This window comes from Anomalospiza imberbis, chromosome 9 (assembly GCF_031753505.1).
Source record: "Anomalospiza imberbis isolate Cuckoo-Finch-1a 21T00152 chromosome 9, ASM3175350v1, whole genome shotgun sequence".
In the NCBI taxonomy this organism is placed as follows: domain Eukaryota; kingdom Metazoa; phylum Chordata; class Aves; order Passeriformes; family Viduidae; genus Anomalospiza; species Anomalospiza imberbis.
The window spans coordinates 24,140,005-24,165,788 of record NC_089689.1 but is presented as its reverse complement, the minus strand read 5'-3'; the positions used below and the strand labels follow the sequence as shown (position 1 = coordinate 24,165,788).

Here is a 25,784-nt window from a genome sequence, read left to right as displayed (position 1 = left end):
CTGCTTTAGTTGCAGTAGCATAATAAGCAACCAGGAGAGGAAATTGTTGTTTCCTGGGTGAGAGCTGAGGGAGTGTTACTAGTGGGGTTAAGTGACTGGCTTGAAATGCTAAAGCTTTAGAGGGGAAGGAACATGGGTTGAGGGCCAAACAGCACGAGTGGTATTCAGAATGAGAGATCTGAGCTGCTTGCTTACAGCTCATTGAGCTTTTCAGTATGAAATTTGCTTGGTCTTTATCACTACGTGGTTGCTGGGGAGCCAGAATAGATATTGAGGTTAGTGTTGATTGTTCTGAATAGCATCTCAGATCTTCACAGCTTTGCTCTGGGGAATTCTCCTCTGAGCAGGGGCAGGATGGCAGTGGGTGAGTAGCAGGACACCAAGGTGTAACACACAGTGACAGATTGTTAGGTCTCAGTCATAAGTCAAGGCAAATATTATCCATGGTGATGATAGTGGTAGCTTTCAAAGGGAAGAGAAAAATGTTCATTTAAATCTTCAAGATACTTTCCAGAACAGAAAATGAAAAAGGTACCATTCCAGATATGTCTACTTTTCTTTTCTTTCTTTCCAAAAAAACTGTTTTGTCAAAGAGTTTTGTTTCTAAGATTCACTGCTATGGTGTTCAGAAGGGTAAAAGTGGTACCACAACAGATTTCTCTTAATTTCCACAAGTCTCAAAGCTGTAGCTAAATGGAGTGTGCCTTTCTGTCATTTTGCTTAAGTGCTTTTGGCATCTACTAAGCAAAGCTATACACCTCTAATCTTCTTAATTTTGATTGATCTTTTCAATCCTGAAGTGAAAAATAGGATGTATTCCTAATGTAACTTTTAAATTAAAAAAATGAAATGGTGTTTTGTAGTTGTTTAGTGGGTTAACCTTGGTTAGCAGCCAGATGCCCACACAGCTGCTCCCTCTTACCGAGGACAGGGGGAGAAAATAAAAAGGAAAGGCTCATGGGTCAAGAGAAAGACAAGGATATCATTTACTAATTGCCACTGGGGGCAAAGCAGACTTGACTTGTGGAGATTTTAATTTATTGCCAATTAAAATAGTCTTGCATAGTGAAAATTATTGATCATAATAATGATTCTAATAAGCGTTATGAAGCATAAATAACAACAACTTTGTAATAGAAAACAAACAAAGCCAAAGCCACCAAAAACCCCAAACCAATCCTCTGTCCAAAAGATTCCTGACCAGTGCTGCTCCAGATCCAAAGAGTGGCAGTCATGGTGCTTAGCATCACAACTGTGCTGAGCCACAGTCCCTCTCATGCAATGCTGGTTTTCCAAGATGGGAGGAAAATTCATCTCCTCTAGCTAAAGTGATCCCAGCCTTCTCCTTTTGTTTCTTAAAGCTGGTTTGCGGATTTATCTCCTTCCTCCCACTCTACTTAATGTTAATGCAAATGATGTAGGATGGTCATCGACTCCTGTCTGATGGGGTTGTGCTCCTTTTTGCTGCATCCCACTTTTCTCCTGCTAAGAGAACTGACCCCACCAGCTGCTGGGTTTGGCAGAGACCTTCTTTCTTGAATTTCTTTGCCTCTGGGATTCAAAAACATCAGAGAATGGTGAAGATGGTGTAAGAAAGAACAAATGAATGGCTGAGTTATGGGGAGAGAAGCTGCAGGATTTTGAGATGCTAAGGAAATAAAAGAAGAAACCTGCTGCAATTGTCTTCTGAGAACATCAAAAAATATATTGATTATTCCTATGGTTCTGTAAGGTGTGATTTGCCATGGGGAAAATGGAGCATTTCTAAGAATTGAGAAATTAAAAGAAATTAACTAAGGTATGGTCTTGAGGACTCACACATCTTTGAAAATAAAAGTCAGACTTTGGAATGTGTACAATACATCTACCTAATTAAAACAGAATAAACTAAGTTAAAAAAAAAAAAAAAAAAAAAAAAAAAAAAAAAAAAAAAAAGCTTGGATTTAGTTTCCAGTCTATAAACTTTTTACTTTACTTCAAAACAAAGATGTAAACTGTCTCTAGCAATTGGAGCCTGCTGTGTTTAGCATTACCCCTGTACCCCTGCTGTGTGTGTTCAGGTTGAGATAAGGCATCTGAGGTCCTGACCTCTTATAGTCTTTAAAATTCCCAGAACCCATTTTGCAAGAGCATAATTTTCGTTTGCTGTTTATTAAATGCAGTCACAGCACAAACAAAAGAAGGATCCTGGTTGACCCATGTAGTTTATGGCTGAAGCAGGTGGCCAAAGTGGTGTGGTTTCAAAACTGAGGGATTAACCCATGTTAAATTCAACATAGTTGGGATCTAAATCTGCCTTCCACCTATCTGTAATTTGAAGGGGAAATGTCACATTTTCATGCTCTGGAGAAGGTTCCTAGATTTAATCTTGGTCTCTTTGCTATACTTTATTTATTTTTTTTATCTTTTCTTTCAGTTAGAGCAGATGCAGTCCCAAACACTTAACAGATTTTTTAAAAAATCACCTCTAAATCCTCCAGAGCAAAGCCTAATAAATATAATTTGTAGCACTTTGCCATTGCCTGGCACTGTTAAGGCTTGGACCAAGTGTGATGCAGGGTGCAATTGGCTTTACCTTGACTGGAGCCCCAGTGCTATTCCTGTGGCCCAGGGGGACATTTATCACAAGTGAGAGCACAATTACAGTGCAGTTAAACTCGCTGCAGTAAATCTTGGGGTTTAAAAAGAGAGCTAAATTTGTTGTTGCAGGTTTGGCTGCATGTCATTAGTCTTGCAGCCCTTGTGCAGTCTGGGAAAGAGACCTGGTGACGCTGCCTCTTTCCTTAGGGATTGTTCTTGTTTATAATGTGTGACCAATTCTAATGAAAGGATGTGCTTTAAAAATTAACAGTTGTTTGCTTCTACATCTGGGGCACAGTTTAATGATCTTCATTTCTCTTTTTTTTTACCCTCTGTCCCTTGCCCCTTTCTGCTGCAGCAAACCTGCGTCCAGGGGCTGAACAGAAAGTGGTGTTCATCACAGCACGCGTCCATCCTGGGGAAACGCCCTCTTCCTTCGTCTGCCAAGGTGAGTGTCTGCTCCAGGGGGGCAGATCTGGTGGGATCTGATCTCCTTCAGATGCATGTGATTGGTGTGGATAGCTTTGGCTCTGAAAGGGGACATGACAGATTTTTCCACAATGGAAATCAGCATATCAGGATATCAGCAGAATCTCTCATCTAATACCCAGCTGTTTGTCTTCCTTGAGGCTGTAGAAATAGATTGGCTCCAAGTCTTGGGAAGGTTTGCTGAACTTGGTCAGAATTGGGCTCTGAAGCTGTTTGGGAGGTATGAGACAGTCACACTCATACGCAATATATTTGTGTAAAGGTCCTTTTCTTAGAGCTTTTCCAGCCCATTTTTCTGGGGTTTATTCTGCTCACTGCTTATTTTTTTTCTTGCTGTGTACCATCTCCAGCTTCTTTTCCATCACAAAGCAGTGACCCTAGCTCTCCAGTTGAATTCTAAGAGGCCTCTCTTTGTCTGAAGCTGCTGCTCTGAGGAACACAGCTCCCAGTGGCTGACAGCTGTTTCCTGCACAAAGCATTCCTGCTAAAAATAGAAAGCAAATTGCCCAGCTTGTATTTATAAAGAGTTGTAAATCACAGGCTTGTGGGTACAAATAAATAAATAACCCTGGCACGCCTTCATATGACTTCATTGCATAGGTCTGAAATATTGTACTTATGCATGTGACTGTCTGCAGCAGTGAAGTGTTGATGGTGTAAATCAAAGTAGCTCCTCTGGAGCCAGGGCAATTTGGTAATTCACTGCAGCGGCTTGGGCCTGGCCCTGCTGAGCTGATGAGTTGCATCCATCCAGCATATGCAGAGTTTATTATGATGCCTGCTCATGGTGCCGCAGACTCCACTGCCATTGGCCCTGCTGGTACCCAAAGACCTCGGTGGGGAGGGTCTGGCACACGTTCATGGTCCTCTCTGTGTGCTCCACATCCTGGCAAGGTGCTGTGTCTGGCATCATTGAGGCAAAAGGTCAGCAGCTGCCCCCTCTGCTGCCCCAGCCCCGAGGGCTTGCAGGACACTTTCCTTTGCTGGCCTGGAGTAGCAAAGGTAAAACCCTTCCTCTAATAAAACAATGCTTCAGACTGAGAGCAGGAAAACTCAGCGAGTTTCCCATCTCCTGCTGTGCCACAGTCAATGCAGGGCATTATAGCACACATGATGTTTGTTAATGAATATGGATTTTTAATTGGCTGCTTTGATTCTGTTTGTGGCTGCTGGCATAGCCCTGTGAAATGAAAGCTGAGGCATGCTGCTGAGGTGGTGCTTTGTAAATGATGTTATTTTATTTTGATAATGGAGAGTTTATTCAAAAGGGAAATAATAATAAAAAAAAAAAGGATGTGTAAAAGCATGTGGCATGCTTAGCCTGATGAAAAGCTAGATAGAAGTCATGCTCTGATTGTCTCATGGGAACTTTGTGCTTTGTAAGAAAAAAAGAAAAAAAAAAAAAACAAAGAAAATCCAAATAAACAATCAAAAAGAGCAGGAAATACAAGAAAAATAACAAGGAGCTATCAAGGTATCAGTTTTGGAGAAGCACATGAGAACCTTGCTGTGGCTGCAGTTATAGCTCATGATGACTCCTTTGGGAGTGCCTGGACCCACAGGCTTTGGGATCTGCACTGAGCCCCTGTCCCGTGCAGGCAGAGCTCCTCCTGTGCAGAATTAGCATCCAGACAAGTGGAAATGTCAAACATTTCAAGGCCATTGCAGCGTTGTTTCTAGCACTGCCAAATGTGAAATTGGGTGCTTGCTCCATCTTTGGAAACTTTTGTGTGTGAGGATCAAAAGAAGGGATAAAAAAGATTCCTCTGGCAGTCAAGTTGAGGGCACATTTAGGAATTTTATTTCTGGAGTCTCAGGAAGCTTTTTGGCATAGTTAGGTGTTGCAGATTTTATATCCAGATGCCAGCTCAATGCATATGGAACATGTCAGGATTATTTTTTTTCTTGGTGAAGAGATTTCTTCTTGAATGTTTGATGATGCTCACCACCTGGAATATTAAGATCTGGAATCTGATCCCAAAGATTCCCCAGGAGCAGGCAGCATCTCATGGATGGAAGACCAGAACTGTGACTGCCCAAGCTTAGAGAATGAGACCATAGGGGAATAGAGAATGAGCAAAAAGCTTTCTATTTTTTTTGTTTTCATTTTTTCCCATTGATCTTTGGTTTTATTCAATTCAGTCACTATCTTCCTTAAAGCCTGAAGATAATATCTGACTCCTTACTTCTTTTTCTACTTGTCTTTCAGCTGGCCAGTTCCCTTCCTGCCCTTTTTAGCCTGCTCTCTGCTGAGGGATTTTTAGCTGTATACTGCAAACAGGAGCTTCCTGGGGCCTGACAGAAGCTACCTATTACAGCCCCTGGTGTGGTTTGTGGTTTGGTTGTTTTTTTTTTAGTGGGTTTTTTTTTTTTTTTTTTCCTATTCAAGGCCCCTGAGAAGCAAGTTTTCTAGCTTTAATACATCAGGAAATGCTTGTGCCTGTATTTTGATCCTTTGTCCTCCACTTTACCCACATATTATGAATCTAAGCAAGGATTTTGTATTGCTGTGGGGAAAAAAAAAGCTTGTTATCTCTCTGTTCAAAATTGTTTCTCTGTCATTCTTCTTCATACTCCACTATGAAGAATCGACAGAAAACTGAGTTTTGGATACAAATGCCCTTCATTCCTGCAAATGTGCCAGTGTTTTAAACTTAGATACACATTTCTGTCACCTTCCAGCTGTGGAGTGCTTGCAGCAGTAGCCAGACCTCCTTAGAATCATCAGGCACCTCATCCAGCAGCTACAAACAAATGCTGCAATATTTCACACATGGTGCAGCTGCCACAAAACCCTGGAGGGCCTCTTCATAAAAAAATGGATTAAGAACCTTTTGTTTCTGTTTTGGTCTTTTAAGAGTTAGGACAATGGTGAGCATTTTTTTAGGAAGTTTTCCTGGTGGTTCTTAACTGCTTGGGTGGAGCTCAGGGCTGGAAATGGAGACCCAGTCATCAGAGAGTATATTCAGAATATTCACATGAGTGCCTTTCAAATCCAAAGGTAGGGTGGTATTCTCCCCCTCAGATGGTGATGGTCACCATGAGTATTGATGTTTGTACCACTTCTAGGGATGAATAAGCAGGAGGAGGGTCCAGGATTAAGGGGATTTGTTTTCACTTTGCTCTTATAGACCATTTTTTAACCAACTGGAATAACTGCTGCTCCTGGAGAGCTTTTGTAGTGAGTGCAAAGAAGTGCAAATTCATCTTACAGCCTGAACTCATCTCTCTTGGGCTGTTCAGATTTCTGAGAGATTTTTCTGAAGTTGTGCATTTAGATTATTTTCCTTTCTTAGAGACTTTTCCTCATTTTTCTCCCCCACAATATTTTCCTTTAAGAAAATGTGGGCTATTTTCTCTTCCATACTTTACTCTAAAGGCAAATAAACTAACTCTTACAGATGTCAGGAAACAGTGTGCACTAACGTGTAAAATCTGTGCAAGCCCCTACCCTCTAAACACTGACCATAAGGCAGCTCTCAAAAGGCTCGGATTTTATCCAAGACCTGGCAATAAGGGTATTTTTAGCCCTCAATATTCTCAGAGTCTTATTTTCTTTGCTGTTTGCTAGATTTTCTTTTCTTTGTGGAAGAAAAGCAACTGTCCCTCACTATTCACATACAAGGAAAGTTGTAGGAGACACTTCTATGTTAAAGTTTATCCTGTATGCTCTGACTTTTGCCAGCAGTCAGTAATTCCAGGGTTAAGCATGTCTAGAGGCACCAAGACATGTATTTTACTCACTGATTTAGCATGTTCTATTAGTAGGATGTCATTTACTGATTTGCCAGCATGGCACCCACTAAGCATGTCTAGAGGCACCAAGACATGTATTTTACTCACTGATTTAACATGTTCTATTAGTAGAATGTCATTTGTTGATTTGCCAGCATGGCACCCACTGTGCCATCTAAATGTAGAAATGAGAATTTGTACCCTAAGCCTCTAATAGGGTTTGCCAGGCTGGGATGCCAGAATGGAAGCCCAGTGCAATTCAGGAGGGAGAGGAATCCCACAGCTAGGTTTGAAGTTGCTGAGCATCTCAGGCTCAGTGTAATTTGACCTGGCGCTGACCTTGAATCTTATGGGCTGAAAAGGGAACAGCTATTAAAAAGAAAATATAAGACAAACAGACACCTGTGACTCTTTTCCATAAGAAACTGAGAAAAATTACTTTCCAATCAATCTTTTTTTTTCTTTATAGCTGCTTAAATGAATGCTCCCTCTTGCTTCACCTTAAATCAGATGATATGAAATGAAGGAACAGATTAGACTGGGCAAGGTCTCTTGATTTTCTGTTTGCATTCTTCGTCTGTGTTTTTAACCCTCACCCTCTCACCAGCAGAGGGCAGGGGGAAAAAATCTGAAAACCTGTACAAATTTTGATTCTAAGTTTAAAGCATGGAATAGCAGGCAACAGACTGCCTGAAAACAAAGTCTCCCAGCAGCTGTCTCTCAAGTTCTGATGTTGCACTATAACTCACTGGGCTAGTGGGTAATTGAACTTGCTCTCTATGTCACCAGGATGCTCCAGGTGCTATGAAGGATTTAACTCCTGGACAGATTCTAAAGTGGCCTCTTAAAACTGTTTTCTAGTTTGTTTTGTGGAGGCAGTGCCTTCAAATTCTTTAAATTTGATCCTGCAGGAAACCTGAGAGAGTTAGTAGGAGAGTGAATTTGCTAAAATGGAATAAATGTGACTTGGGTGGGTTTTCTTCATTATGTGATGGGATTTGTTTTGTAATGTGTTTGGGATTTGTGTTTTTTATTTCTTGTGGGAAACACAGTCATAAGTGTGAGAAGGGTCCTTGTGAAGCCTGTTTCTTCTACTTAGAATTTTACTCAATCTCTGTCTTTTCTTATGAAGAAAGAGGAGGAATATACTGTCAGGGTTAAAAGATGTTTTTCTGTTTCTTTTATTAAGCATAAATCTTTTTGAGAATTAGTACATAAGTGATATTAACTGAAGGCCAGGACATATTTTACATGCAAGTGTAAATTCAGCCTTTGCCTGTGAAAAGAACCTTTCTGAAGGGGCAGAGGTGATGACCTTGCTTGGCTGTCTCCAGGGTATAAATTTCTCCTAAGGGAAAGAAACTGAGTTCTGTAGCCATTGGTATAAGATGCTTTTGGGAACAGCTGCTGTACTGGAGAAGAAAGCAGTGCACCTAGAAATTCCTCTGGTGGTAATGACTGGGTCCTCAGAAGCTTGGGGACATCATCTGCCAGATTTCCTATCAGACTGAATGTGCAGCTGAATAAATTCATGGCTTGCATCTCACTTGCTCTGTTTTATTCTTCTGTCTAGCAAGCCAATTCATCTTCGTTTCCACACTATGTTTCCTACCAGAGGAGGAAAGAAAATAGGATTCCATAGGGAATAGGAATCCTGTAATTGCATGTTTGTTGTATTACTGTCAAGTCTCACTTCTGTCTTCTCTGCCAAATGAAAGAGAATGGAGGCAAACACTTATGCTGTCCTGGCTACTTCTAGACTCAACTGAATGCCTGCATATGTATAAAGGCTTAGTTTGCAATTCCTCTTTGGATGTGTTTGTAAGGCATCTCTGGGTGCAGGAGGGGTCTCTGCCATGGCCAGGCAACCAAGGAATAAGTGCTCTCTGGTGTAGGAATGCCTTTTTTGGGAGCCTTTTCCAGTGTTTCTCTTTGTGGACTGCATTGCTAAGACTGAAGACAGCTGAGCAACATGGAAGCTCCACTTTAAGGGTATTTTTTTATACTCTCTTGCCACCCCACCCTTAAAGGTATAAACACACAAAGCTTCCATTCCCTTTCAATACTTATGGTATCCTATGAAAATCTTTCCTGTCCATAGGAAAGTGCATCACCTAGTGCAGAGTTCCACCCTAGAGGTGACTGCTCTTGGTCAAAAGAAGACCAGAATCTTTCCATGAAGTGAGTGGTGTTCTGCTTCTAGAAAATGATATGCACAAGTTGTGTCAGCAGAGGATGGGAATGGGAACACTCCTGGGCTTTCAGGAGGATGGGAACACTCCTGTGATTTCAGGAGCAGGTCAGCACTTAGTAGCAGTGAGGGAACGTGGTGAGCAGGAGCTGCAGTTCATTGTCTCTTTTACAGGAGTACAGGAAACCAAATGATGAGAAGCAAACAAAGGCAACAGAATTCAACAGCCCAACCATAAAATGAGCTGCAGGGCTCTCTTAAAGTTGTTAAATTGCATTCATCCTTCCCACCAAGATTTTTTTTCTTTAGGTGTGTAAGAACTTAAATCTTTAATACAAAGGGAAACACACTCTCCCTGGCTTCTAAAGCAACATGAAAACCACTATTGTCTGTCCCTTGTAAATCTCCTGGATGAGATTTTAGTGTGAAGTATCCCAGGAGAGAGAGGTCTTTCTGAGAATAATAAAGCATCCATACTGGAATAATAGAAATAAAAGCTCCTTTTAAAGTCATGTTGATGCAAATAGACTGTTAGAGGAATTCCGGCTACCCAGTGTGACATTGGCTGTCACAGGGTACCACAGGCTTTGAATCAATTCACTGTGGCATCAGGCAGGTACGAGAGGTTATACACCTGGGTTCTTGAGCTGGAGGAAATTTATGATGAGTTTAAATTTCCCTGGCTATAGAGTCATGTGATTATGTGTGTTTTCTGGAACTCCTGTACAGAAGAGAAGGTGTGATGGTGGTAGGGTGTGGAGGTGGACTGTGCATGAGCTGGGTGTTGCTGTTTGCAACCGCAGAGGAATCCCCAGAATTCTGGAAACCTGAGGTGTCCCCAAGGGAGGAGCTGTATCATCTGTGGCTGTTCCATGCCTGAGACATCTCTTCCCACCAACAGCAGAGGTTGCTGTCCCACCTCTTCTGTTCAATCTGAAGTAGCAGGAACAGAAAGTTGGTCTGGTCAGGCAGGCTCACGCCTCTCCAGCCCACCCCTGTGTGCTCATCTTTCTGCTTCCAGTAACTCCTCATCCCTGGGACAGCAAGGTCAGCTTTGCCTGTGCAGCTAAGAAATGTCAAGTGGCTTTGTTTGATTCGGTTTGCCCTTTGCCCAGAGCAGGCCTTTGACTAGCTCTGCTTAACTAATCCTCTTCAGAGTAATCACAGAGCTAAAGGAGCCCTTGGTCTTCAAGGGGGAGAATTGAGAAAGGCTTTCACTGTAGAACAGCAGGCAAATTTGTTTTGTCTCCATGTGAGATTGCCCAATTAATCTCTTGAACATCCTGGTTTTGCAATGCTTCTTGACTGCTCATACTTTTGGATAACATGGGCTTAAATATAATTTCCTCCCAGCCCTACCAACCTCCCTCTAGGGCAAAGCACATCATATTTGTACACACTGGGACACTTTGCTGATGTCTGAAGATAGGAAAAAGAGAAAATATTGATTACCTGGGCTTCATGATCACTTGGCTTTCCTTAATATGGCCTGGTTTTCCCACTAAAATTTGCAGCCTGATTGGATTCTGAAAGTGTTTATCCATGTCTGCCCAGTTATCAGGGTCCTCTTCTGTGCTTATTGCTCTGTATGGCCATGGGCAGCAAGTCCTACACTTTTAGAGAACAATATTACCCCCAGGTACCAGATCTGCTCTGGGCCAAGGCAGGAAATAAATATGCAAAACTCGGGACAAAGATGTAAAAACCACAGGAAGTTTGGGCTTTAGACCTCATTTACATGGCTCTGTTTTTAATGGCAAAGAAAGGGCTCCGGTAAGTGACCATCATTGCCATCAAGGAATCAAGGCTGATATAAGCCCTTTCAGTCAGTGCAGCAATGTGTGAGAGTTGTGCTGATCAAGCTGCAGGTCAGGATTCACAATTAGGAATCTCTTCTAGTTTTTATAATTTAAGCCTTTTCCATTCTCCTTCAGCAGTGTACCAGCTCTTCCTCACAGCTGATACTAATCTTGCTGGTCTATTGTTCCCAGCTTTGTCTTCTGACCCTTTGTTCTTTGCCTGCTCTGGCTGGGTTCAGCTCAATTGATTTTTTTTGGTTTTGTTTTCATTTTGTTTTCAGTCCTTTTGTCTCCGAGGTGCCCTGCACTTACCTTCCTGCTCCTTCTGCTTTGCTCTGAGGAGCCAGCATTCATGAGTGACTGGCACTTGGCCGCTGCAAACTTTTCTTTGACCCAAGGGCACTGGGATTAAATTTTCCCTCTGCCCCTGCACAGATTGCTCACAAGCTCCTCGGGTGCCTGTTGCATTGTGTACACGTTTATGAGAGCCATGTCACCCTGACTTTTCCAGCTTACAGAGAAACGGGTGCAAAGCTTGTTTGGAGGGCAAGAAGAAGGGATTTGAGATGAAAGCAGGCTTCTGCCCCAGCCAGCAGCCCTGCAGAGCTTGGCTTAGCTCTTTCAATGCAGTCTGGCTTCTCTGCACTCTGAGGATGGAAGGAAAGGGTAATGGGGCACATTCATTATCAGTTCTGCTTAATTTTACCTAAGAAGAAATGTAGGCACAAGTTGCTTTGCTGGGACCCTAATGCAGGGACAAACTTCTATTAAACACTTTGTAGGCAGGAAGGGTAAATTTAGGGGAGTTTTGAACAATGGCAAAGAGCTCTCTATAAAAATCACTCTGGCCAGGAAGGTTGGTTCCTTAGTGACTGATGTCACCCGTAAGTGGCAATTTCTAGATGTGCCCTATAGTGTTAGTTCAAGGGTCACATTACTTATTACATGTTCCACAAATGGTAACACACTTCTGGTATCTGTGCTCTGACTTGGAGGTTATGGTTTTAGTCTTTGCTGCTGCTAAATGTAAAATATAATTGGAGGCGGATGAAAAATAATTAATTTGTATTTTTTTTCTAATCCCACAGGTTTTCAAAGAGTGCTTTATTATAAATTTCATACAAGCTTACTTATTTTTCTCCTATTTTCCCTTTCTCTCCTTTTTTTTTTGTTTCTCTATCTCTTTTGTCACTTTATCACTGATGGAGAAAAAATGTGGGGAAGAGAAAGAACAAAGAATGGCAAAGATCTGTGGTCAGAAGAGGAGGAAAGGTGAAGTCTGCAGGTTTTCTTATGTGAAATTTTGTTCGAAATTATCAACATTTATTTCAAAATTTTCAGCCAATGGTACAGTGTGTAGGCAAAAGGTTAAAAAGATGGACATGCTTTTTATTATCAGCAAGCATCAGCAAAATCTTTGGGCGACTACAGAACAGGTGTGACACAGACAGTGACAACAGGGCAAGTTCTGGTTCACCACAGCCTTCACCTACCCAAAAGGAGCATCACTGAGAGTTTTCAGTTTTTGTAGTGGTTAAAGTTTGACTAGTGTGATGATTTTAGTACAACACTGATCAGTTTCATGTCCTGTTCCCTTAGAAACACTTGTGCTTGGTGTCATAACAGTAAAGAGAGAACAGGAGGGTGCCTGATTCCCAGGTACAGGAGAAGCCATTCAGCCTCAGTGAGCTTCACCAGCCTTCCATCAAATGGGACATGATCTGTCAGAGGGTCAAGAGTAGAACTGAAAAATGCTGTGACCCAGCCTTGGCACAGGTGCCATCTTTGAAAAGCTGGGTGTGTCTCTCATTCCTTGGGAGAAGTAGGGAACAAACCTGTTGGAACCTCACCCATAATTCCCTGCAGGAGGGTTGCCTGCCCTGGGGACAGCAGGTCACTGGGATCTCTCCCAGTGAGGTGGGAGGCCCCTCTCCCTTCTGAAGTCTGTCTCCTTCATGCAGCAAAAGAGGCTGTTTATTAAAGTTAAGTTTACCTTTAAGATCTTAAAATTCAATCTGACTGATCGAGGTAGAAAGTTAGACAGTCCTCACCCCTGGTTACACATGAACTCTGATTTTTCTTCCTGGCAATGTTCCTAATAGCCAAGGATATGAGGGAAACAGCACCTTGACATCAGCTGGTGTGGTCACAGTGCTGCCAGAGTTTAAACCCATCAGTGCAAAGTGCTTGGGGAGAGCTTCTGTCTGGAGCTTGCTGGCACTTGAGATTTCATTTGCATCTGAGGCAGACTGTGAATGTAGAGTGCATTAGAACATTTCCACAGCAATTCTTATTCTGGAATGAGAGCATATTATGCCTTCTTAGTTTAATATGCTTCAAAGTTGATTTTGCAGTAAGATTTTCTCCAAACAGAATTCTTTATGAAATAGTGGGGTTTTTTAGCTGCTTCTTCCTAAAACTGCAACAACTAACCCCCTTAATCCTTGGATGCCTCCTGAAATTTATATCCTTCTGAATTGTCTCCCTCACGCTCCTCAGATGGAAACATGTACTTTTATAACCTCCTGGAGAATTTCCCTTCTTCACAAGGAGAGGTGCTTGTGGTGGTCCTACTCATGTGAGGAAATGTTGCTGATAATTCCCTTTCCAGTGGTAATTACCATCACCTTTAGGATCTGCAATGCATCTTCATTTTCACAGCAAAATTTTATCTGGAGTGGAGGTAAGGGCTTATGCCATATTCTGTTGCTTAACAGGAGCACATCTGCACTGACAGACAGTGACCCTAATTTATTTCTGTGGAGCTTTTCTGCCTGGATGTCATGCAGTGTAAATAAAAGAACAGATCCATCTCCAGTGACGAGGGCCAGAGCAGAGCTTTTGCAATTTCTTTCTTCATGTAGAGACATGGCTATTTTTTTTATTCTTCTATAAGACAAAAAAATAAACCATGGGGAAAAAAAGCTTTTTCCTGCTGGAGCCTAGTGCAAGCAGCTATCCAACAAGTCCCCTCCAGTACCACTGAAAGCAACTTTCAGATACACAGCTTTCATCTCTGAGTCAAAGGGAGGAAGTTCAGATGCAGCCAGCATTTTCTTGGCCATCATATTTTCCCTGAGGATTAGGTTTATGTTTAATAAATCACTCCTTTTTTTTTTTTTTAATAGTTCAGGTGTTACACACAGTCCCTGTTTTATTTGCCTGTCAAAACTGAAGCTTACAGACTTTGCTGTGCAAGTGGACTTCCATGTTTCATTTCAGTTTTAACTGTCCTTTGACACTGATTAGAACAGCTCAGCCTCTACTACCCTGATACCATCTGTTAGGGAGGAGATGGACACAGATCTACTTTAGTCTGGTTTTGCTTATGTAGTATTTTTGGATGTCTTTGAGGGGCAAACCCAGAGCAGGCAGGAAGCTCCCACCGGCTTCAGGGGACAGGTAGCCACCTCTGAGGAAGCTGATGCCACTCTTGCCTTTCTCATGCCCAGAAGGTAACCACATGAGAGTGTAAAACAGCTCTTCATTAACAGGATTCTCTCTCTCTGATTCTGGAATCTGATGGTTAGATTTCTATAATCCGTTTTAGAGCTGCTGCCTTACTTGTGACACCAGCCTTGCACGGTGCCTGCAGACTTTGTGCCCTGCTTTGCCACTGGAGCCTCGCAGGTGCCTTTGCCTCACTGGGAAGAGAAGAAACTGCCTTGTGCCTTTGCAGTCGATCTGAGAGGAAGGACAGGAAAATCCTATAAAAGTGAAGCAGTATAACCTGCAAACCCAGTAAGTGGAAATCAATGAAGCAGCCAAAAGGTGCCATTACAGCTGGCTTAGTGTAAGTTCTCGTGTATGAGGAGTTACAAAGTGATCTCATCGTTTGTCCCCGCAGGGGAAATGAGGGAAATGGCTGTGCAGGTCCCTGCCAGGCCAAGCTGCCAGCTGCCATTGTTTGGATCTGGGGAGTGTGTGGATGTGCCACATACGAATGGCAAAGCCACATCTTCCGCAGAAGTGAACAGCTGGGGCTCAGTCCTGAAGAGGGGACACCTCAGCTCTTCTCTTTAGCTGAGAGGATTAAAGTTCTGAGCTGAAGCACAAGAAAGAGTTCTTTTCTCACATTCCTATTTTCTTCTGAGCCCTGTACTTGCATCGTTTTGAGATCCAGAGCATTAGGGCACCACATCACCCTTGGGGGTACCCAGTGTGCTCTTGCTCCTTCCCAGCAATATGTGTTCCACTTTGATCCTGGCAGTGGTGGCACCAGGAGTCTGTCTAGCTGAGGAGCCCACTTGTGATGTGGCCAGTGACAAATATCTATAGGTTGTTGAAGATAAAGGCAAATTGAAAAGAGATGCCCTCAATACACTCTCCCAACACCTAACAGGTGAAGAGAACTGGAAAGGATGGGTGTGAATGAGTGATGTTCTGCAGGGCCCCTCTGGTCTGTGTGTATGCCTGCCTGACTCAAGCCTGTTGCCTCTGGGTCTTTGCTTGGCTGAGCAACATGTTTGCAGATGCTGGAAACCATTTTTAGAATGTGTTTAAAAATACATATTTTTCATTTCTTCCCTCTCATTATTTATGTAATGCCCTTTCCCTTTTTCACTGTGTATTAGATTTTCATATGTAAATGTATTCTCTGTCTGCCTCCAGAGAAATCCACCTTTTGCCTTCTCAGCTTACAGCACGTTCTTTGCTTGGGCTAATCTATCCATCTTCAGGTTTCTGCAGTTCTTGTTGTGGCCGCAGTTAATTCTGTAAGAGCTCAGTGTAGCTGCTGCTTTGTTCACTGGGCCTGCAGAGCAGCACTTGTGACAGGCCCAGGGGAAAAACTGGGTAAAACCAGTCCAGCCTCTGCTCCCAGTGCCCACCTTTGTTCAGCCAAGCACACTGAGATCCCAAAGGTTCCTGATTCCCAAAGAAAGGCACCTGCTGCCAGGTTATGAAAAGGTAACTCTGGCCGTATAGGAAATGCTCTGAGTCTGGGGAGACAATTCAACAAAAGGCTTGAAAGGAGAAGGTTCATCCTCTTTGGCTATTCCTTGCAACTTTTAGTGGTTTCCCAAGTAGAGCTAAGCCTGCTTAATCCTCCTTGTGTCCATCAAAGTTTATTTTTATCACTTTTATAGCTCTATTGGGAATCTTTTCCCCAGTGCAGGTAACTATGGAAAATTTACACTTGTGGTGCAGCCTTCTTGCTGGCCCTGGAAAGGTTTCTGACCTCCACGTCTGCAGTTGTCATGACAGGGAAGAAAGCAGCCATCTTCCAGGCTCTGGGGAGCTCAGCCTGCTCCTGGGTAAAGCAGCAACACTGTAATAATGATGCAGTTTCTCTATTTCCCCTGCACGACCCTTACAGCTCTAAATAGCAAACTGGAGAATGAAGTGATTTTCTGTTTCTGTTGTTTTTTACCTCCTTGCTGGTGCTGTGAGCTGTTGGTGGACAGCTGAAACTCCCCTTCAGGGCCATGGTGGAAAATCTGGTGTTTTGTGAGTTGATAAGGATAGCAGGAAACAGTGCAGTGCTGCCTGAGTTAATTCTGCCAGGGTACATGCCTGCTTGACTCTGGTTTGTGCATTCTGGATTTTACTCTGCTTATGTTTATTTTTCCCCTCTTTGCAATCAAACCTCTATTCTGGTTTGTCTCTTGTCTTGCACATCAAGGAAGGTGGAATCTTCTGCATATTTCTGTTCAACTCTAGCTGTATTTAACATTATTTAATTCTGTAAAAATTGAGGGCTATAATGCAGTGAATATTTTTTGAGCTGACTGGGGAACTCACACTCATGGGAAGGACATACTTTGAATTATAATGACCAAGCACATCATATTCTGAGGTAACATCTTGAGAACTATTCTGATAAATCCCAAGTAATTCATTAATGAAACAAGATCATCTGATTCTTGCAGTGTTTCTCCAGGAACTCTTTTGTTTTTCCCCAGGAGGAAAAGAGGCATTATCCAGGGGGTATTAGTAGACTCATTTTGATGCAAAGAGAACTCCAAGCTCCTTACAGCATATTAAGAAAATTAAAGAAAGGAAAGCCAGCCAACGAAGCCACCCACTCAGTCTGTGCTGTGCACTGAATTTAGGAACCCTTCAGGCAGCCCTGAAGCAGGAGCTGTGTGCTCCTGCCAATACCTCCTCTCTTTGTCAGCCTGACAGGTTCTTTCAAGTCAATTCCACAGGTCTTTGCTGTTGAATCAGTTCTACTGGAGAACTGCACAACTGGCCCTGGCCTGGGGAGATTAGTTTGTGGTTAAGCAAGCAACATCAGCCATCAGGGTACTTAAGGGGCTGAGATATGGGCTCATCACTGTGGAGGGCAGACAGTCTGCTTCCCTCTGTGCAGGTTTGCACTTTTTACCAGACCAATCCAGCCCTGGCATGATTCTGCTCTTCTAAATTAGTCTATTCCTTTGAAGTTTGTGGGTATCCCATTGCTGCAAGGCAGAGGAAAAGCAGATACCATGAAATAGTGGGAGGGTTTAACCCGGTGCTCCACCTGGGCTCCTGGTGCTGCTGCAGAGAGCAGAGTCTCCTGCACTCAGACCTGCAGTGCAAAAAGGGAAATGGTGCCACCAACACCCTGATCGAGTGTTCCAGCAGCCTGCTGCTGCCACAAACACCCAAGATTCAATCTAGTGGGTTTTTTCCTTGTTTTATGTCTTTTCTTAAAGTCTGAAAAGACACACAATCCAATTCAATGGCATCAAAATGAGTCCTGAGGCCATAAATTGCTGCATCCAACAAATAAGAGAAAGGGTAAAACTGTTTGGTTCCTTGGGTGTTTCCAGCTGCCAAAGCATCAGAGCAAGTCTTAAGGCATGTTAGAAGGCAGTTTTATCAGAACAAGATTATATGAATAGATGACCTAATAATTACATGAATGATGTGACCTAGGGCATCTTTTGTAGCAAGATCATTTGTGTGGTCTCATCATCTACTCAAGTCTGTTTAGTAATGGGGTTTTTTTGGGCTTTTTTGGCTTTTCAGACAGGATCAGGCTTTGGGTAGTATAAAGTATCTAGAGAATTTTAAAGTAGGAACTAGATTTGTCCTTACAAATACTTGTCTTTTCTTTTTTTAGCTGACAATTTTAACAGGAAAAATCAAATGCCACATTTTATCCTCTCCTGGTAATCCTGTGAGGTTCTGAGAACCAGTTATAGTTTGTGGAACACTTTGTGTGCTCCTTTCTGTGCTTACTTGTTGGGAAGAAAAGATAAGAGCAGAAGTGAGGGTACTCAGGGCTGCAATTTTGAACTGACCACCAACACTGGTTGTCTCTGTCACCAAAAGACTTTCCATCTTGACCTCTACAGGACTGATTTTCAAAAAATGCTTATCTTTAGGGAAGAGTGGGCTTGGAATGGACTGTCAGTGGCTCAGATCTCACTAGTGACAGCTGAGTAAGAGCAGAAAAATTTCAGAATTTTACTTAACACCTAGCCTTTTGTGGCCACCTGCCATGTTTTGAGCTACAGTCGGCTCCAATGAGCTTTCATGAGTTTGTTTGGAAAATCCATCTGCTGGTTTTGGCCCCAGAGATGCCAGTTTTGCTGCCCTGCAAATCTGGCCATTGCTACCTCAAGTTGAACACACTAAGATAGCAGACTCTGGTAGCAACTTGCCAAAAATCAGCAGTGCTAGAGACTAAGATCTGGCATTCTGGCTCCTGATCCCACATCCCAGTCACTGGGAATGCCAACTTTAATTATGTTTTACTGGCAATGTATATCTATATCTTTTCAGCACTGAATTGGGATGTTGTGCTCCAGCCAAGCACCAGCAGCCACATATCCTTCAAAGCAGATGTGAATCCTTTTACAAGGAAAGAGCAACAGCTCATAAAAATACATAGGAAATCCCAAACACTCATCACTTAGCAACTTTCTACACTGAACTGATTGTACTTCTAGACTGCTGATTTGTGACTGACTATTCCAATCACATCCATTTCACTGTGTATTCTCCCTGTTTGAAATACATCTGGAGTGTCAGGGTCTGGAACTCTTTGGTGTTCTGAGGCCTTGTTTGCATGGTCTAAATGTAGAAGTCTCTCAAAAATAGTAGGATAGTGCACATGAAAGGCAGTGGTGTAAATGTGCCTCCTCTATGTGCAATATCCATAATAAATTTAAAGATTTCCATCCCAGTCAGTTCTATCCAATCAACAGACACATTAAAATGGGAAACAAGGTCTGCCTCATGGTATTGTATGGTCCATTTCCCTACCCAGGAATCCCAGAATGTTTTCCCAAATCTTCATTGAAGTTGTAATCCTAATAGATGCCAAATGTCATTTGAGGCTGTGATGGCAGAAATGTCTCCTGTATCCTTACAATGATGTGAACAGGATTTTTATGACTGTGTAATTCTGGAAAGCAGTTGAAATATTTGGGTACCTGAATGGTCAGAGTAATTTTGTCATAGAGCTGGGATGTAGTAGCACAATGGGCACTCACTGTCCCCACACCCTGTGATCTGCTGATGTGTTTGGAGAGGGCTGTCACACACTTGTGGTCCTCCACCAGAGACTTCAGTGCCCTCAGTTAGATCATTACATGCAAAAGAAGATATCTGGGAAAACTGGAAGGGTGGAGGTGCTGGGATGCCCTGACTTGGGTCAGCAACTGACAGAGCAGTTTCTCTCTCATACTGACAGAACCCAGCTGGGAGGTTCCAGGCTGCTGTTCCCATTGCTTCCTGTGGATTTGTGTTCCAGCCACTCCAAATTCCAGATTAATTATTTGTGAAACCCTGGGCTAACTGGAGGTGGGAGGGAGGGAATGGTCAGGAATGATGGGTTTTTAAAATCTTCTTTAAATCAATTACTGTCTGTGCTTACCATGCACATTAAAATTGGAGAAAATCCACAGTGCCTTACTCTGCCATTTGAAGTATTTGTTGCCAGTCATTCTCAATTCCTTTGCAAGCAGCCCCTCCAGCAGAAGCGTGGTTTTCTCTGGAGCTGACATTAGCTCTGTTCCACTAGGTTGGCAAAATGCAGTGAGGATTGAGTTCCCTGGGAGACTGGCTGTTTTCCATTTATTTCACTGCTCTGGAAACAGGCCTAACAGTAATGGCCTAACATATCTTAGAACAGGAAAATTACTAATTCAAGTCAGTGAGCATATTTTCATTTTAAAAGAGTAACAAATTAAATAAACTCCCTGCATTTTGCATTTCAGACCTCAGTGTTTCATCTGCTGTAATCTAATTCACCCATTCATTTCCTGCACATTCATTTTATCCCATTATTTGAGATTTCCTTTGCTTTTAATCCTGTGTTTTGAAGAGACCAAGAGTTACAGCAGAGAATAGATGAGAGACTAAACGGTAAATAAAAGAACAAACATACCGTAATATAGCTTGATGTGTTTCTAATCAATCTGCTTATTGCAGCTGGATCCTTAGTTAGGTGTGCAACTTTTCTGTCTCAGGTTGATTAAAACTTCTTTAAAAATAGGTGAAGTGGGGCACTGTGCAGAGTTCACCAGGTACTAACTGTTGATTTGTTTTTAGGGTTTTTTTTTTTTTACAATAGCAATTACGGTTGCAGATTTAAAAAAAGCCTGAAATGACCATGGGAGCCTACAGACTTTTTCTGGGGCGCTTTTAACCAACCAAACTCATGCAACAAGAACTTACTTAGCACTGAAATATTTACCTGTCTAGCTGGGGAAAAATTGCTATGTGATCAAAAGGTTTGATACTACAAGAGAATCAATGAGTCTTTCTTTTCAGTACCCTTCAGAAATAATGTAACCAGGGATGTCCTTCCTAGAGCTGTCTCATCTGCCTTGGTTGGCTCTGATGTATTTGCCATGGGCAATTGTTGTTTAATTGCTGTCTCCCTTGAGACCTTTTGGTCCACAGGAACCACTGGGGAAAACTCTTCACTTCTCTGCATTTCCAAAAACCTTGATTGTTTTTCATCGTGTGCCACCCGCAGGCCTGTGCAGGTCCCCTCTGAGCCTTTCCTGGGGGGAGTCTAAATGAAGTCTGAACATCAGCAGAGAAAGCAGCAGAAAAGTCTCACCTGAAAAGTGGGGTCTGAGGGATGCTCACTCAGGTTTTGTGCAAGGTGCTGCATCCCTATTTCCCTCACTTGCCTTGCTGGGTGTGCTGAGGATGGCCAGAGAGGGGGCTCAGGGAAAACAGACACTGTTCTGGATCTTCCCAGTCTCAACTGCAGAAACTACTGATAGAGAGGCAAATGCATGCAGATGTACACCAGTTTGGGCATGTGGAAAATGGTGACATAATTCAGACATCAAATTTCCCTTCATCTAACACTGTAAGCAGGTGTCTGTTTTAGTTTTGGAGTGCTTGTTCACCAGCAGTATTAGCTTTTATAATTTTGATGAAATAAACCTTGGTTTTGCCATGGATTCCAAAGGGACCTTTGGAAAGATAAAGCAACCTATTAATAAAGCATTCAAAATTTATAGATTCTTTGTGGTATGATGTTAGCATCACCCTTCTTCTCTCCTTCCCCTGCCTAAGAAACATGTTTCTAAAAAAGTGCGAAATACTGCAAGCAAAACACGTTGGAGTTTGTCAATCTGTTTTTCCACATTAGGAGGAGGAGCAGAACTGTAAGAAGGGGCAGAGTCAGCATCTGTGATGATCTTGTGCATATGGACCCCTCTGTGATGATCTTTTGTAGGCATAATTTTGGTGACAGCATGATGTTAGATCATGTCAGTAACCTCACTATGAGTCAGCTCTGCTCGTTTATCACCCTTCACATGTTTGTTTTTTTTTTTTTTTGTTCTTGTGTTGTGCTGAATATTGAAGCACTTCAGAATAAGGCATTTTTGGACCATTTCTGCCTGTTGGGCTCTGCTGGGAGCTGCAGTGAAGGAGCAGCTGTGTGTTCTCTGGAGCCCACTCTGGCACAGCATTGCTGTGGCCTGTGCTGGGCAGGGTCAGTGGGAGTGTGACACCTTTCCCACCATGCTGGGGTGGAGAAGAGGGTCCATCTGTCTTTTTCATGTTTTGTTTTTTTTGTTTTGGTTGATGGGTTTTTTCCTGCAGTGCCATGAGACAGGGCAAAGGCTGAACAGACGAGGACCCTGTTGCTGAAGGAGAAACACTTCTCAGGCAAATGGTAGCACAGTGGTGGCTTGCTGTCATTTATTCTATGTATTGTACTCGGAGACAGGATATTATAACTGCTTGACCATTATCACCTGTTTGTTTGGTTTTTTTTCCTTTTTCATATCACATTAAAAAAACACTCTAAAAAACCTAACCCCATCTTTTTGCTTTCTTACTCTCCACTGAAACATAACTATAGTGTCATTCACACTGGATTCAGTCTCCTTTAACAGTACATTTTAATAGTTTCATATGAGCAAAAGCATTTGGGACTCCTTTACATTTATTTTCCAGTGAATAGATCCTGTGGCTGTTAGAGTCCAATTGTCACATTCTCTTTAGCCTGCAGGCTGTGGTGAGCTGACTGAAGGATACCAGCAGCTACTCAGCATTAGGAAATGGGTTTGAAAACATAAATTACTTCTTTCTTGGCATATACTAGATACGGTGCAGGGTATGTTTGCATTAGCAGTTGCCATATTGCATTAGGATCTGTGCTGATTAGATTTTCACTAATAGGAGCAGGGCAAATGTATTATATAGCTGCACAATTAAATATATTGTCAGACTGAGGGTGAAAGGATGGAGTAATGGAAAAAGCAGGGGATAAGGCTGGCTTTTGTTTGGAAAGAGCAAATGTGGAGAGGTCATGGTAGAGCCAGCAGGAAGCTTAAACAGAGTTTAAGGAGGCTGGTTGAGGAAATGTCTTGACAGAACAGTGGAAATGACATGTTATGGAGGAGTGAATGATTAACTTGCTTGAGAAGAAAGAGCAGATAATTTGGGCTGGGCAAAAAGATGCCACAGGACCTAACATTGGAGCATATGAGAAGTGCTGAGCTGCAGAAGGCAGGAGAAATTTGAAAAAGTGCATTCAGCCTTGAGAAAGAATAATGATAAGGAAGTGACTCAGAGTAGAAGGGGTTTGGTCCAGATTTAGTGCAGTTTCAGTGAAACTGGGTTTACCAAGAAATCAGTTTTTTAACAGTCTGACATTTTTAAGTGTCAATGTGGCTGTGTCTCTAATACTTGCAGTTGTGAGTAGTGTTTTCCCTCTTCTTTGTTTTCAATTCTTTCTTCCCTTTTGCTTGCAACTACGAAAAGCTCATTGAAGTTAAAGACTTTGGATTTTTAGTGGACTATGAATAAGCCTCTTCTTGTGTCATGGCTGAATGCTGATTTCTGAGCTGTTCTGGTTTCAGGCAGCATCTATAATTGCACATTATTATTTGAAATATAAAGATTTTAATTGCTTTCCAGAAAGCTTGAGAGGAAAATAATCCATATTGTTTTGCTTCTTCTAATTGGAGAACTTTTCCACACTGTAATGTGTCTCGGTAGGCCCATTCCATCACATTCTCTATTTCATTTTGAAGTCTCTTGAAGAGTTAATACTTTGTTATTTGGCTGTTTTCCTCGATCTCCAGCCACAGAGGTTTGTGTTTTTAAATAATGCTTGTCTTATTTTTCATAGCTGATGTGACTGGTTCAGATTGGATTATTTCCTTTGACCCAAACTGGGGCTACAGTTCGGAGATCCAACCAATCTGTGGGCAGCCCTTTTTTTTCTTTAATAGCAGACTAATTGGCAGACTAATTAATCTGCTCATCTGTGAAAAGAAAATTTATGGCAATAAGTAGTTCTATTTCCAGAAGTCATTCTCTAAAGTAACATTACAGTGGCCTTGTTTACTTCATGCCCTGCAATGCGATCCAGTGCTTCAACAGTACCACAGGTCAATTAGTGGACAATTTAAGCAATTATTAGCCACTAACAAGGGTGACTGGCATCATTACCCTTCCTGTTTACCAGCAAACTGTTATTTTAATACAAAGATCAACAAATAAATTAGGGCATCTGTTGTATTGCCATGTCTGCCTTGAAGTAAATGATATTAAATGGGCTTTGGTTGCTGCCAAATTCTTAACCCCGGCCTAATGAGATACACTGATATGTCTCTTGCTGATTACAGGAGCTGTAAAATTAAGTTTGTATTGATTTATTAACAGGAGGATCAAGTTCTCGGCAATGGTATTTTTTGTTTAATACTCTGATATCTATATTTTTATTTTAAACATTATTGATCTGGACTACTTCAGACAGTCCAGAACTATTGGGTTCCTCTGAAAGACAAAGATATTTCCTAGTTGTATTGATTATTTGGATACTTACAATAATTATAGGGTGAGGTTTGTATATGTAAATGTATGCTTTTGTCTCATGCTTTTCTCATGCTCCTTAGAACTGCCTCTACTTCCAGGTTAGAATTCTGAGAGTTATTTTTAACTCTTCCTTGGTATTTGTACAATGGGATAAGGCTTCTTCAGGCTTAACTGACTGTCTGCTAAGTACGAAAATCTAGTAAATCTCCTTTTGATGGGCAGCTTGGCTACAGCAGCCCAAGCAGATTGGGGTGCCTGGGGAGTTGCTGGGTCATGTTTGACACCAAGCTCCTGGTGCCCAAGATCCTTTAGTTGGGTGCAGCAGTGAATCAGGCACAGCAGACCCTCACCCACTGCATGTTTATGTGCAGCCTTCCACACCATTGCATGTTCTTTCTCAGGGAATAGTAATTGCCTGCTGAAGCTGAGAACTGCAGCTTCCAGTTGCCAAGATGCTCCTGCCAAACTCTGTGAGTGAGGCTGCATCAGTACCAGGGGTGAAATGAGCAGAACGTGGGCAAGCCTCTCCACTGGCACCGTGACAGCCACAGCAAAGCCCTGAGAGTTTGGACTCTTGTGTCACCTCCTGAAAGAAAAGCAGTCCTGTTATCCCTGAGGTATTCCCAGTCCTCCCTGCTGCCTGAGGAGCTGTGGCATGTGCCTGCCTGGTGTGCTGCCAAGGCATTTGCTGAAGCACGATGCAATATTTGTGCTGGTTTTGTTTCCACTTGAAGGGTCTTATCTAACCTGGCAAAAAATTTGTTCTGGACACAATGATTTCTAATAGTTAACTCCTCCAAATGTTTTAGAAAACAGGAACTGATGTGATGTTTGAGTCTAGTTGAGTCAAGTTGCAAGCTCTTTAAAACTAAAACCAGCACAGGGTCTTGAGAAACCAAGGAATGAGTGAGGGCTTGTTTCCCTTTAAGTGATTTTGAGCCCTCCAGGTGTGAGTACTGTGGATTATGTTTCAGATACTGCCAGGAAACAGTCAGAGCAGCAGTTTAACATAGCTAAGCTTTTTGTGTTTGCATACAGTTAGGAAATCTGGTTATTCAGGATCCAACTGCGTCCCAGTCATTCCTTCATGTTCTTGCTGTTGGATAATGAATGAAAGTCACAACACCAGCCAAAAAGCAGATCAATGTTCAGTTTCCTTCATCGAGAGGAGGTAATTGCAGGAACATTTCCTGAGCAATATAATTATGTATATGCTAATTTGACTCAGAAGTTCAGGTTTAGTTTCTTCTCGAGTGGAAGATCTGGTTACGGAAAGTTCCTATTTCCTCTTCAGGATTAATCACTGAGACATGAAAAAATTGCTGATGTTTAGAGTCAACTATACCTTGATCATCTCAGACATTTCAGAAGTCTCATTTTTTCTCCATGTGCCTCAGAAAATTAGAATTCATTCCAACAGCAGCCTCGGTTCAGACTTTCTGGTATTTGAAATACAAAGTGGGCCTTAAGAAATTAGCTAAATTAAGGGGTCATACACAATGTGAGATTTTGGTCTCATCTTTAATGCATGTTTCAGCCAAGTTGTAAACAACAGCATGAATGGGGTTGAGGGGCTCTTTTTAATACTTTGAATCACAAAAAATCAGGTCTGAAGTCATCTAGATAGCCCAGGCCATCCCTTCTATGCTGAATTATTGCTTGTTATAGCTATTCCCTGAGGCTTTACCCTGTCCAGTGTTAAATGTTTCTGATGATGGGATTCCACTCTTACCCTGGAGAGACAATTCCACACTCTA

At 42.2% G+C, this 25,784-nt stretch overlaps 1 protein-coding gene across 3 annotated transcripts in view; it reads left to right on the top strand.

Moving 5' to 3' along the window:
• Positions 1 to 25,784, top strand: part of LOC137478706 (cytosolic carboxypeptidase 6-like) — an 886,432-nt gene that overhangs the window by 677,129 nt on the left and 183,519 nt on the right. For all 3 annotated transcript variants that reach the window (XM_068198695.1, XM_068198694.1, XM_068198699.1), the window contains exon 7: positions 2,939 to 3,028. In XM_068198695.1, the coding sequence (XP_068054796.1) occupies positions 2,939 to 3,028 (90 nt within the window). The remainder of the gene's footprint in view (positions 1 to 2,938; positions 3,029 to 25,784) is intronic.